Raw genomic sequence first — 14,089 nt, 5'->3', positions numbered from 1 at the left:
ACATCTCAGTACATTCCTTCAAACTATTTAGGTAGAACCAACCATACACCAAAACCAAAAATTTATATCCTTAATATAACAGAACCAAAAGTATCATTAATAAATCCTATTCGACAGTAGGAATTTATTTGGGGGATGTTCTGGAATAAGAAAATGAATTTTAAAAATTAAATGAAAATTACTGAGACAATGATATTCTAATTGGAAAAATCACAAAGTAAACATTTGCACAGTGCCCTGTTACTATTTTAGAAATACATTTCTACATTTTGCATATGTTTCAAAATCTTTATACTAGTTAGCGACCCAACCTAAACAGAACCAACTGTTTCTCACACACAAAGCCCTCCAGGCTCTTCAAACATGAGCAGGTTTGTACTTAATACAGGGACAGCTTTCAGGTACAATGATGTGATTCGGTTTCCTCAGGAGCCCATCCTTTCAATAGCAAAGGATGGACTAACTGGATCTTTTCCCCAGTCTCTTTCCTGTGCCCCAGGCTCCCTACTGTAGCCATCTCCCTCATATGACGCATACAGTCCGGAGACAACTGGAATGCCAAGCCATAACCAGGTTCATCAACCTTTTCATCCAGCTCCACGGCCCAGGAGGGGGACAAGAAACACACCATCAAATAACTCTTAGGAGTCCACGCCAACAACCTCCTAACCCCGGTCCTCTCCACTAAGCACTGGCAACACAACTACGGAGTAGAGCGCCAACCCACGAAGCCCACGTAACCCGGGAGCTATGCACAATGGAAGAAACTCAAGGAGATGCCTGCCTGGTGACATCGCAGTTACAGTCTGGGAGATCTGCGTCCGCGCCGCCGTCCTCCGCCATCCTCAGAGCACGCAGCCCTTCCGCCACCACCATGAAGCTTCCACTTGCAGAAGTTAGCTGTGCAGAGCAAAAGGCTAAATCCTGCGTGGGGAGGAAAGCTTCCCCTTGTCTGTGTTTGGAAATATGAAAATGCTCACTCTAGACAAATGTTGGTAAGTCTCTGCCCGATAATATGACACTGGGCAGTGACAAGTGGTCATGTTGCTAAATAAAACCCACATTCATTAGCATGTGCCAGGCTTGAGCTCCTGGAATGCGGGCCACGAGTGTGAGGAGGGGAAAAGGCTCCGGTAATCTGCAAGGAGGGGGAGGCTCCGGGCCTCAAGGCAGGAGGAGATCACAAATAAGGCCGGCGGCAGACACTCCGTCGCTCTGCAGGGACCGGCCACTTTCCTCCTGGGCTATTTGTTAACTGGGAAAGGATATGTGAAAACCGTAAATCATCCAAATGCAAACAAACAAGCCCTCCACAAGGGTAGCCCATTGCAGTAGCAAAAAGGAGCAACTTCTCTTTTTCTTCAGCTTCCTGGCCAGCTTAGGGGTGTAAGGAGGAGTTTCTGGGGTTGTTCGGGAAGGCGGGATGGGAAAGCTAGTCCGGGAGGGGGCTTGGTCTTACCCGGGGATAGGCTATTTGAGCATGAGAGAGAATGAAGACATGGTATTCTCCACTTACATAGTCAAAGCCTTCGTCCTTTTAAAAATAATGATATAATGTGATAAAAATAACATGTTCACTGTATGGTGATTTTTAAAAAGTATCTGTTCATTTGCTTGGTGGAATTTCAGGCAACTTTTTTTCTTTGGTGAATTTCCAGTTTCCAAATTTTCTGCACTGAGTCTATATTAATTTCATAATTTAAGCTTTTAAAGAAAAGAAACTTCAAGTTATTAATTACTGGTAATTTAATACAATGTGACTCATGCTGGCTGCTTTAAATCCTTTTTGGATGAAGGTATACAAACACACAAATAAATAAAGACATAAATAACATTTGCTAAGCAAATTGCAAGTAAAATAAAACAAGATGTTGGGCTCTGGCTGTGGAAGCCAACTCCTTTTATTTTTTATTCATTTATTTATTTATTTATTTACTTTTAAAATGTATTTTATTGATTTTTTACAGAGAGGAAGGCAGAGGGATAGAGAGTTAGAAACATCCATGAGGGAGAAACATCGATCAGCTGCCTCATGCACACTCGCCACTGGGGATGTGCCTGCAATCAAGGTACATGCTCTTGACCGGAATCGAACCTGGGACCCTTGAATCCACAAGCTGACGCTCTATCCACTGAGCCAAACCAGTTAGGGCAAGGAGCCAACTCCTTTTAAAAGAGAAACACTCTTTGTAAAAGAAGCAAACTTGCATTTTACATAAGAAATATACTCCAGCCCTAGCTGGTTTGGCTCAGTGGATAGAGCATTGGCCTGTGGACTGAAAGGTCCTGGGTTCAATTCTGGTCAAGGGCACATGCCTGGGTTGTGGGCTCAATCCCCAGTAGGGGGCGTGCAGGAGGCAGCCAATCAATGATTCTCTCTCATCATTGATGTTTCTATCTCTCTCTCCCTTCCTCTCTGAAATCAATAAAAATATATATTTTTTAAAAAAGTAATATACTCCAGCATACTTAGTTATAAATAAAATTATTTTTAAACCTTTCTACTCAAAGATAGCCTATTGTGATTTTTAAAATAAAACAATCACTCCTCTGAGAAGTTTTTACAATCAGTAATATAAAATGGAAACTCTGCTTAAAGGAATATATTGGTCATGAATCCATAACAGGAGACAAGCTGTTGCAACAGAGCAAATAGCTTGAGTCTGACAATCCCAGATCCTGAGGTGGGAAATGTTCAACAGTGCATTTCCTATTGTAGGAAGCACAGAACCACTCATGCTGAAAGACAGACTTCCTGTCCGCCCGGAGCTCCAGAAAAGCTGCTGTGTGGCTTTGGCACAGGGTTCGCTGGCCAGATGAGAGGCAGGATCCTTGAAGACAGTTTTATAGGAACTATAGTGGTGACTGTTTCTGATGTTGACTCTTAATGAAAACCAAGGGCTCAGAAATGCTTTCAATTGTCTTAGCGCTGACCAATAGAACTTTCTGGGCTGATGGGAATATTCTTTGTCTGCAGTGCCCAGTAAGTAACGTAGCCTTCATCCTCATGTGGGTTCTGAACACTGGAAATGTGGCCAGTACAACGGACTATTATTAAAACTAAACTCTAGTTTAATTGTATTCCAGTTCAGTAAATTTAGATAGCCACATGTAGCTACTGACTGCTACACTGAACTGAGCAGGCCTAGAAAGTACGGAAAGGATACTAAAACATTATCCATTACGCCATGAAAGTAAATGAGCAAATTTTGTTGCCCTAAAATACTGATAATGCTTGGTGACAATTTAAACATTCAATGAAAAAGACATTTATTTTGTACTCAGAATGGTCAACCCATTGGTGATATAGGAAGCTGATTCACAACTATGCATTCTATTTATATGTGGTGGTAAAATTAGTATCAGTGAATATTCTCTCTCTCTCTCTCTCTCTCTCTCTCTCTCTCTCTCTCTCTCTCGTCTCTCACTTCCTTTTTTTCTTATCCTTCTCTTTATTTATTTTTATTAAATTTATTGGGGTGAATTTGGTTAATAAGATTATATAGGTTTCAAGTGTAGACTTCTATGTTGCCCTGTGTGTCCAAATCTCTTTCTTTCTCCCTTTTCCATGTTTCTGTTAGTTGGGAAGCTATTGACCCGAAAATATGGTCATCTTCAAAAACAGCCTTTCCAGTTCCCACAAAGGCACTGGAACACGTAGACATGCCGAAAGGCAGAACTGTGCTATGCTCTGTGGTAATGAATCAGTGAGAAAAAAAGCTGGAAGAGGGAAGAGAGGTGAGTGAGTCTGACACATGGAAACTTAATATTGCAGCTGGCAGGTCACACTGGCAGATGGGTGTGGGAGATGGCCATTTAGTCTGTGCATGAGTGAAGCTCCGATAAACAAGGAAACAGAAAGCTAATGTGATGGAGAGTCATTTAGGAAAGGCTTCAAGGAAACTATGAATGAACACCGTGTGGCATTGAAAACTCCAGGACAAATCAATGGTCAACATTTCATCGGGTCCGCTTCAGAAGGAGACAGTCAGAAGTGGACAAATATACAAGAGTCTCCCGAGGGAGTTAGATCTGTGTGTGATGAGACTCTACAAAAGTAGAGGCCTCTGAGCATTTTTGTGACTCTAGTGCAAAGCACGTATACCTTAGAGATATTTAATTGACTCAAGTTTACTGATGTGTATTTTTTTTAGAAAAATAAACTAAATAACACGTAAAAATTCTCCCTTGAAAAACCAGACATTAAAGTTATAAAAAACAAAACAAAAAACAACCACATGACTTTGAGGAGAAAGCACCTAACTCATTTGATACAATATATTGGCTAACAGCTGGACATACACTAAGCTAGCTGCTTAAGATTAAATTATATCATATTTAATTTAAAACATCTTTCATATAGTGCCACTAAACATTAAAGCCATTGAGCCACTAAACATTAAAAAAAGACTATTAACTACTTTGACTGGATTACCTGGCAATGCAAGCCAATCCATGAGTCATAATTGGAGCAAAAGAATCCAGGGATGTTTATCAAGGGGGTGGCTTCCCTAACAAGGGTATTTATAGCACAAGGGGGTTCAATTTCTCCTTCTGAAATAAGATTTTGTTCTCAGTGACTGAGAAGCCCAACTATAGCATTGGGGTCCTAAAACTACGTATGACTAAACTTTAGAGTAGCTTTATTTGAACCGTAGGCTCCCATCTCTTTTTGGTACCGTTACTAGAGCACTGGGCTCGTCATTTTCCTTGATGTCTTTGCCTGTCTGTGTTCTCACCATGAACTCCTTGAAGAAAGGGCCTGTCCCTGTATTCTCACAGGCGCTCAGTCACTGTTACATGGTCAGTACTTCACAAACAAAGGATTGGGAAATTAGATTGTTGAAATAAATAACAGAGCCCAATTTCCTTGTAATTGCATTTTCTAGAACAGGAACAAGGAAGTCCTAAGTTTGGTAGGTCGGAGAGCACAGTGCTCCGGAACATGGGCTGTGGAGTCAGGGAGCATAGGCTCTGCCACTCGGGATGGAAGTGACCATGAGCAAACCCAAGCCTTGGCCTCTGCATCTGGAAAATGGGTATGATCATCATGCTCCCTTCAAAGGGCGTTGTGAATAACACGTGAGAAGATGTGTCTGAGGCCCGTAGCATGGTCATTGGCACGAACAGGGCTCAATAGATGCTAGCTATTACAGCGCTATTGTTAAACATTTTGAAAATAGATAAACATTTAACCCTTTTTTGTGGCATTAAAATAAAATACACTGCGATCTCACTTTCTTCTTTGATCCTTTTTCATTTCTGTATAGAAAAATACAGTAAGTGTTTTCAAAATTAGCATATGGAACTGTACTGCTGTTTGTGGGGCACACGGTATTCAAAAGGCACTATTTCCTGTCCAGCTTGATGCAGCACGGCTAAGGCAAGGGTCCCAGGTGGCACAGGTAAAGGGACTGAGAAGTACGGATTGGTGGTTACAGAATAATCACGGATGTAAAGTATAGCCTAGGGAAAATAGTCAATAACACTGCAATAACTATGTACGGAGCCAGGTGGGTACTGGAAACATCTGGGGAGCACTTTGTACAGTATGTGATTGTCTCACCACCATGCTGTACCCCTGAAACTAATACAAGATAATATTGAATGTAAATACACACACACACACACACACACACACACACACATATATACTTCTGATCAAATACTTTAAAAAACAGCATATTGAGGATAACTCCAAAATGGCTGTAAATCAGTAGCATTTATTACAAGTCTCCTAATTGCCATAAAGAATATCCATTCAAGTATTCATTCATTCATTCATTCATTCATTCATTCATTCATTCATCTATTCAAATATTTATTGAGCCCAAATTACATCCAGGCACTGCTCTTGGTGTTTGTGACACACAGTGGACAGGGTGGATAAAGGTCCCTGTCTTCATGGAGCCTACATTCCAGCATGAAGCAAAGTTCACCTAAAATAAAGCATCTACTTAGTCATTCCCTCTTTTTATATCAAATACCATGGTGCCTCATTCAATCATATCAGATGTTTATAGGCTAGTAGAGACCCTTATATATTTTTTATTTTTATCTGTTTTACTCACCCTGCCCTTCTGCAACAAAAACTGAACGTAATATTCTCTCAAATAGAAGGCAGACACTTACAGTTCTTAAAGCTAAGGACAAATTTACAATAAAGCAGCGGGTTATTTTTACAACTGAGCAGAGTGGCAGTGATCAGAATTTTCCCTTGCTAACCAGAAATATAGTAGGAATGTGACAGCTTTTTTTTAAAAACCAGTTTCACTCCTTAGCAGCAAGCTGAATACCCATGAAAGTCTGAAAAAAGAATTGTTTTCCTGGGAAAGAGTTTTGATTGCACATGACTTTCTTTCAGCTAACTGTAAACACCACTAAACTTACGAAGTAAGGAGCATTTTAAAGTTAATGCAAGTGGCATCTTTGAGAAAAGGGTGAACTAAAACGGTTAAAATGGATAAAGAACGCGGAGAGATGTGCTGGGTTGCCTTTGGCTGGAAGGCGGAGTGAAAGTGTTAAAGTTCTGCGCACACCTGTCCTGCTGACAGGCCCTTTACCTGGCTGCCATGAGGTCCAGGAGATGCTGCCACCGGTCATTGACCTTGCCCAGCTTGTATTCGATCTCCGAGGCCTTGCTCTCGTGGCTGGCTCTAGTGAGTCGCTCTCCCATTCGTTGGAGCTGTATTTTGTTCTCTTGGGCAATAGCAATTTCCTCTTGATAATCCTGCGCAATAAATAGCAATCCCAGAGGTCAGAAAGCATATTCTTGATACCTGCAGCCTGGCTGTCCTGGAAGCATATAATTATAGTTTCCTGCTGCTTGGAAGTAGTTCTGACGTGAGGAACACTTTGAATATCCGCCCATGTGCACAAACCAAATGGAACCTATTATTTGCAGTATGTATGCAGAGTCCACATCAAATTTTTATGTAGATATCTTACAAGGGAATAGGAGGTGCTTTGTATTTACATAAAATGGGCATTAAAAAACAAAGGCACACACATAGATACAAAAGACAAAACTTGAAGGATTTTAATGCTGGGTTATTATACCTTCTTATAACCACCAACCTGACATTATAGTTAGAATTAGTTCTCATACAAATAGCTGCCCAAGGGGCTTACACGATGTGTGTGTGTGTGTGTGTGTGTGTGTGTGTGTATTTAACATATAAATGTAAGTGTACGTGTGTGTCAATCGTTATTAATGCAGAATGTTTTAAGAGTAGTTTTGCCCTAGTTGGTTTTGCTCAGTGGATAGAGTGTCGGCCTGGGGACTGAAAGGTCCCAGGTTTAATTCCAGTCAAGGGCACATGGCAGGGTTGCGGATTCGATCCCCATTAGGGGGTATGCAGGAGGCAGCCGATCAATGATTCTCTCATTATTGATGTTTCTATCTCTCTCTCTCTATCTCCCCCTTCCTCTCTGAAATCAATAAAAATGTATTTTTAAAAAAGAGTAGGACCCTCATTTTAAAGAGACATCCTCTATAATATGTCAATGTTTTATAACACATAAATCAATGGCAAATTAACTCTCAAGAATAATAACCACTAGTCTTAGGAGATCAATGCGTCTCGAACTTTCTTCCTTTCTTTACCAATTTTGGCACTAGCTCCTCTTCAGGATTGCTGTGGATGAGGAGATCAGGCTACATGTGGCCTATCTGCAGGAGACAGGCCACGCAATGTTATGACTAAAGTGATGCTGAAAGGTACCTCCCCTCCACTTCTACCTGCACTCCCCATCCAGTGACCCTCCTACTCTCTTCCAGAGTGATAAGACCCAATCTTTTGTACCCCCACCTGCCCTCCTCTTTATATTACTTCAACATGATGGGGTTCAAAGACCAATACATTGGATGCACTTACTAACACTTGAGATAATCTTACTGAGAAATCTTTATTTCAAATGAATTACTCTAAGCCTAATATTTATAGCAAAATAATGCTCTTGGGCTGTCTTTCAGATGAAAATGTTTTTAACTGTTAATTCCAGTGTCTTGGTTACAGTCTGTTTATTAATTGCTTTTTGCTAATATTGCTAAAATGACCAAGCCTCGGTGCTATTTTCCTGTACAAAAGAGACAGCACAAGAGACAAGCTCATAAAGACTTCTTTTTCAATTCCATAACTTATTTTATATACAAATAGTAGTTAATATTTTAAAGATGATTCCTAACATTGTGCCAAATAGTGTAACAAAATTAACTGTAAAAAATTTTAAAAAAATTTAAATTTTAAATTACAACTGTATATCATTCAAGGGCTAGTTTCTTTCCGTATCCCCAAACTATGCATCTTAAATTTCATGAAGAAAATCAATGAAAATATAGATAGACTTAGCCAACATTTATTCTATAGCAAACTTCACTACAACACCTACAGTACGTTAATCATGTCTAGTGGGACATTCTCTGATGCTCAGAAACTAGCAGAGCTATTAGCAGATGCTTACATGAAATCTATATCACCTCAGCCCACATTTGAAAGGATTATGATATCAAAATACAAACGTTTATCCTTAGAATTTGCAATTGTAAGTGGAAACCTATGAAGTAAATTCATATTACGTGTTGCTTTGGAGTTTTTATCTTTCTTTGTATGTGTGCATGAGTACAGAAATTTTTTCCTGATACCCATTTATATTTATTTTCAGAGACCTTGGAGGTACTCTTACCAAAGGAAAGGAAGAGACACTGGGGAAGGCTAACACAAAGCTTATGAGAAGCTGGCATTATTCTGAGTGAAGGAGATGGAGTGATGAACAAAACAGACCAAGTCCCTGTTCCAGGGAAGCTACGAGTCCCGTGGGGCTCCCACTGCAGACAGATAATGAACAAGAGAGTGGAGAAGACACTGTACACCAGATGGTGATATGTGCTAACGAGAAACATAACCTAGAATACAGTGATTGTTCAAAACTATGTGGAAATACCACTAAAATCTTCAAAGCAGTTTTCACTGCTGGTAAATTTGATCAGCCCTATAAAGATATAGAAATGTTCTAAATCCATGTGAATATATAAAATACTTTAATAATAATATATAACTTGAGAATAATGCTAAACCAAAATTCTCAGAAAAGTTCTCATTCCTGTGACTATAAATCCTGTTTTATAAAGAAAATGTCAGCCTAGCTGGGGTGGCTCAGTGGTTTAGTGTCAGCCTATGAACCAGGAGGTCATGGTCAGGGCACATGCCCGGGTTGTGGGCTCAGATCCCCAAGGGGGAGAGGGGCACGCAGGAGGCAACTGATCAATGACTATCTCTCATGTTGACGTTTCTCTCTCTCTCTTTCCCCCTCTCCCTCTCTGAAATCAATAAAAATAATTTTTAAAAAGAAGAAAATTTCAGTTTAATTGATCCTAAGTTGTTCTTGTTTTTTTTAATTCTTCTCTGTGATATTACCTCCTACACATAAATGATGCCCACTGGACCAGTAACTAAAAGTCCAAAATATTGAACATTATCAGCAAATATTCTATTTCATAACAAATTGAAAACAGTCTCTGTAGAAAGACAAATCCTCTGTGATTGCACATATATGTGGAATGTAAGGAACAAACTAAATGAACAAACACAACAGAAACAGACTCAGAGATACGGAGAACAGACTGATGGTTGCCAGATGCTAAAGGGGTTGGGGGACTGGGTGAAAAACGTAAAGGGATTGAGAAATACTAACTGGCAGTTACAGAACCGTCCTGGGGGAGGTAAGGTAAAGTGTAGAAAATATAGTCAATAATACTGTAATAACCACGGTACCGGGCGGGTACTTGAAATATCAGGGGACCACTTTACAAGTATATGGTCATCTAACCACTCTACCGTACACCTAAAACTAATACAAAATAATACTGAATATAAACAGTTATTGAGAAATAAAATTTAAACTTAAAAATAAACAAATCAACAAAAGAAAATACTTTTAAAGTAAAGGAGGCCTTTCCATGCAAGTTTATTTTATATTAAAAAAAGGAAACGTTCCTAAGAGAGTGCTGCCTTGATGGAAAGTAATTGTGCGCGCGGCCTACCCACGCCTACCGCAGGCCTCAGCACAGGGAGGGTGAAAACAGATGCGGCCGGGCGGCCCTACCTTCTTGAGCTTCTCGATCATTTCCTCAATGAGGATGTCTCCGTTCTGGGAAACTTTGCTCTCCATCTGCGTCAGCCATTCGCAGAGCTCCTTGTTCTTCTCACTGAAGACGGCCCATTCATTCAGCCTCTCGCTGACCTGCTGCCGCCGTAGGGAGAGCTGGAAAGTTGAAAAGGAGAGAAAACACAAAAGGATGGTCAGAGTGGAGCTCATACCCAGAGGGAAAGAGCCAGCAAACTCTGGGCCGATTGATAGGAACAACAGTGCGTCTCCTTAGGTGCTGCTCCCTGCGGCTCAGGCCTGGGAACACGGCTCTTAAATACAAGTGGGAGACGTGAACCCTGTACTTTCCCCCGTGAGGAGACACGGGCACAGTCATGTATGACAGGTGCTGACACTCCAGCTCCACGCGACAGTGAGTTCCGTGTAGATAGAATACAGGATCGTGCACTTTCACTAAAAAAGCCCAAGTTTTCTTGGGGCCAAAAAATACGGAACAAAGAGCAGTGCATTTACCTGGGTGGATTCCAGTAGGAATGGAAAAGGCTAAGAAAACAGGTGGGAAGTTTTGGAACAAATGTCACCGATGTTAAGCTACTCCAGACAGCGTGGAGGATAAGACTACACCCCCTCCTCCCTGCTCCCCTTTCCTCTAGAACTCCGACAGCACCGTGCACAGTATCCTGCACCCCTACGATTTTGAATTTTCCGGTGAATGTGACTTTTTCTTTTTCATTCAGAGAGTCAAGAGTGCAGCTGATGGTTCTGGTTCAGTGATGTCCAAGCTGAAACAATATTTTCCTAATTGGAGCTTCTCAATGCAACCGTTTTCCAAGAAAAAAAGTAGACACTCTTGCCCTTGAGATTTAAGAGTAATAGGTCTTGCTATGTGTAGCTTCTCCCTTCCTATTCTCCCAAATTTTGGCCAGGGACAAGAGTGAATTCTAGGGCTTTTCTCAACGACATCTGCAGGAAAGATGACTGCATTAGAGAAAAATAGTACTATTTATTTGAGAGGAAGGTATTACTATCCACATTCAAGAGATAGAAATGGAGGTTAGATGCATTTGAGGCATTTATTTATAGTCAGTAGGAGGTAGAAGCAGTAAAGCCCAAGTCTGATACAGGCTGTAATATAACATTATGATCAAATATCCAGGCACAGCTGAGATTCAAAACAGTCTTCATCATTTACTAATGATATGATCAGGGCAAGGCTAATCATCTTCTCTTAAGCCTTACTTTTTTCACTCGTAAATTAATCTTAAGATTGGTTCCAAAACTCTTTCAACAAATATTTATTGTCTATGAGTATGGTGATTACCAGAGGGAAATGGGGGTGAGAGGGTATAGGGGAGATAAATGGTGATGGAAGGAGACTGGACTTGGGGTGGTGAACACACAATACAATATACAGATGATGTATAATAGAACTGTACACCTGGAATCTATATAATTTTATTGACCAATGTCAACCTAATAAATTCAATAAAAAATGTTTATTGTTTGCAGTAAACCAGTGTCTACTATGTACCAAGCATTGTCCTATATACTGGAATACAGTAGGTTCATAATAGAATACAAACAATAAAATAATTTAAGAAAATGACCAGTAAATACTAAAGACGTAACAAAAACTGGTCATTAATATACTACAACCACTGTATATGCCTCTAGGGCATCATTTGAGTTTTTCATTTTTTTTCTCCTTGACATTCCTGCATTCTATATCTCCACCAAGCAGCTAGGACATATATCTCTAGTGTTGATCAACACCGGAAGTGTGGCTTTCATGTGCTTACGTAGAGCAAGAGCTGGGAGAGAAACAGGTAGGCTCCAGCTAAGTTGCACTTTTGGTTACAAATTGGCACCGAACGTTTTTCAAAAGATTTAATTCATAACAGGGACAGCGTTTTCCTTGTGGTTTGTAAAACTAATATTTAAGCTGCATGGTAAGGGAACGCTAATATCTCTTTCTTTGGGTTTGGTGGAAACCCTCAAATTTACCAGCTTAGCACTTACATTTTCTCAAGGGCATAAACATACTGCTTTTGCCAACAGCTGACGAGTCCTGGCTAAAACCCCCAGAGTGAGGCAGCTGAACAGGAAACACATCCTCCTCTACTTCAAATATTTTTACCATGACAATTTGAAAAACAACGAGCTATTACAATGATGATATATTTATACCTCAACTAGCATTACACACAGGATCTACAAACCCAAACAGGAATAAAAGCAAGTATCATCTATGGCTGCACAGTCACAGCCAAGCATCTGGGGAGCCTATTTGAAAACAGGACACTTTTCTATCTGAACTCTCCTCTGCCCAGTCTACTTACGGCACATCTTCTGCATCCCCACCCAAGTCCTGGTTACTCCCGCCTGCTCATCGACAGCTTCCATTGGAACCAGCACCGACTCCCTGCTCTTGGCAGAGCGGTAGTGCTGTGTTTAAAACCCGTCTGTGACTTTGAAAATGAGGCCTAGACACAAGCCCATTTCCTTTTGTGGTTTTATACTTGATAGAATGTCTCCGGAAACACTAAGTCAAGACCTAGTAACTAATCTATATTCCTCCTTACACTTCTCTCCTGGCGGCACCTTTGGCCCAACCATGAGTAAACTCTGACTGATTTATTTTTATTTTTTAAAATATATTTCTTTATTGATTCCAGAGAGGAAGAGAGAGGGAGAGAGAGACAGAAACATCAATGACAAGAGAGAATCATTGATCGGCTGCCTCCTGCATGACCCCTACTGGGGATCGAGCCTGCAACCCTGGCATGTGCCCGTGACCAGAATCGAATCCTTTAGTCCGCAGGCTGATGCTCTATCCACTGAGCCAAACCTGCTAGGACTCTTGTGGTATTTTTACACAGTACATTTTCTTAAAGCAAAAAGTGTTAGATAATCATAATCTTCTTAACTTCCAATATTCAGAAACCTTGTCATTTTTTTATATTTAGAGGAACGCAAGCATAAAAACATAAAATAAATGTTCGAAAGTCTTGTCTACATTATAAGCATATGAACACTTAGCTGTTCTACACACTGGAAATAAAAAGAAATAGTCTTTGTCCTCCAGAACTTCATAATTTTGCAATAAAGTCATAAACATTAAAAAAAGAAGAAAAGTTCTGGTCAGGTTAGCTCAGTGGTCAGATTTTCAGCTTGCAGACCAAAAGGTCTCAGGTTCGATTTCCGGTCAAGGGCACATACCTTGGTTAGAGTTTCAATCCCTGGACCCAATGGCGAGCAGGGGGAAACTAGTGAATGTCTCTCTCTCTCCTGCTCCTCTCTCCCTTCCACTCTCTCTAAAAAAGAAGAAGAAGAAGGAGAAGGAGAAGGAGGAAGAGGACGAGGAAGAGAAGGAGGAGGAAGAGGAGGAGGAGGAGGAGGAGGAGGAGGAGGAGGAGGAGGAGGAGGAGGAGGAGGAGAGGAAGGAGAAAAAGGGGAGGAGGGGAACAGTACACTGACCATGATGGCACAGACCAAAAGGGATGTGGGAGTCCAGAGGACTCTCTCTAAAGTGTCCTCTCTCTGAAAGCTTTACAGACCCCAATCAGCCAGAGAAATGGATCTAGTCCAAATCATTACACATAATGTACTGAAAAGTACTGAGTCAGCAAGTAGTGCAAGATGTTCCTGAATTTCAAGAAAAACAAATAACATGAAAGTAACTAAACAGTGTTGTGATCATTTTTCATTATTTGTACCCACCAAATTAGCTGTCATTTATGTGACATGCCATGATAAATCTTTACATTAAAAAATATGTAATGTATTGATTTTGGGTTAAAAAATTCAGACAATAATAAAACATGTGATTGCCATGATCACACTCGAGGTAAATTTCTCACTGTCTGCACTGAGAATATGGAGCTCTGTGGAAAGTGGGTAATTAATTTTTAACTCAAAACATTGGCACCTTTATGAAAATCACCTCTTACGTTTCGTTTCTCCTTTTTAAAAGTATAGCATG

At 40.5% G+C, this 14,089-nt stretch overlaps 1 protein-coding gene and 1 long non-coding RNA gene across 4 annotated transcripts in view; one reads left to right on the top strand and one right to left on the bottom strand.

Annotated features, from left to right (window-relative positions):
• SYNE1 (spectrin repeat containing nuclear envelope protein 1) overlaps positions 1-14,089 on the bottom strand; it is a 392,090-nt gene that overhangs the window by 43,440 nt on the left and 334,561 nt on the right. For all 3 annotated transcript variants that reach the window (XM_059700015.1, XM_059700013.1, XM_059700014.1), the window contains 2 exons: positions 10,105-10,263; positions 6,564-6,730 (listed from right to left, as the gene is read on the bottom strand). In XM_059700015.1, coding sequence (XP_059555998.1) covers positions 6,564-6,730; positions 10,105-10,263 — 326 coding nt within the window. The remainder of the gene's footprint in view (positions 1-6,563; positions 6,731-10,104; positions 10,264-14,089) is intronic.
• On the top strand, positions 1,345-3,738 carry LOC132236777 (uncharacterized). Its single transcript, XR_009453357.1, has 2 exons — positions 1,345-1,386; positions 3,590-3,738. It is a non-coding gene; the product is annotated as an uncharacterized LOC132236777 (long non-coding RNA).

The sequence above is a fragment of the Myotis daubentonii genome, chromosome 6, assembly GCF_963259705.1.
Source record: "Myotis daubentonii chromosome 6, mMyoDau2.1, whole genome shotgun sequence".
Lineage (NCBI taxonomy): Eukaryota > Metazoa > Chordata > Mammalia > Chiroptera > Vespertilionidae > Myotis > Myotis daubentonii.
Note: the sequence above shows the minus strand (reverse complement) of the source record. Positions and strands in the feature narration are given on the sequence as shown.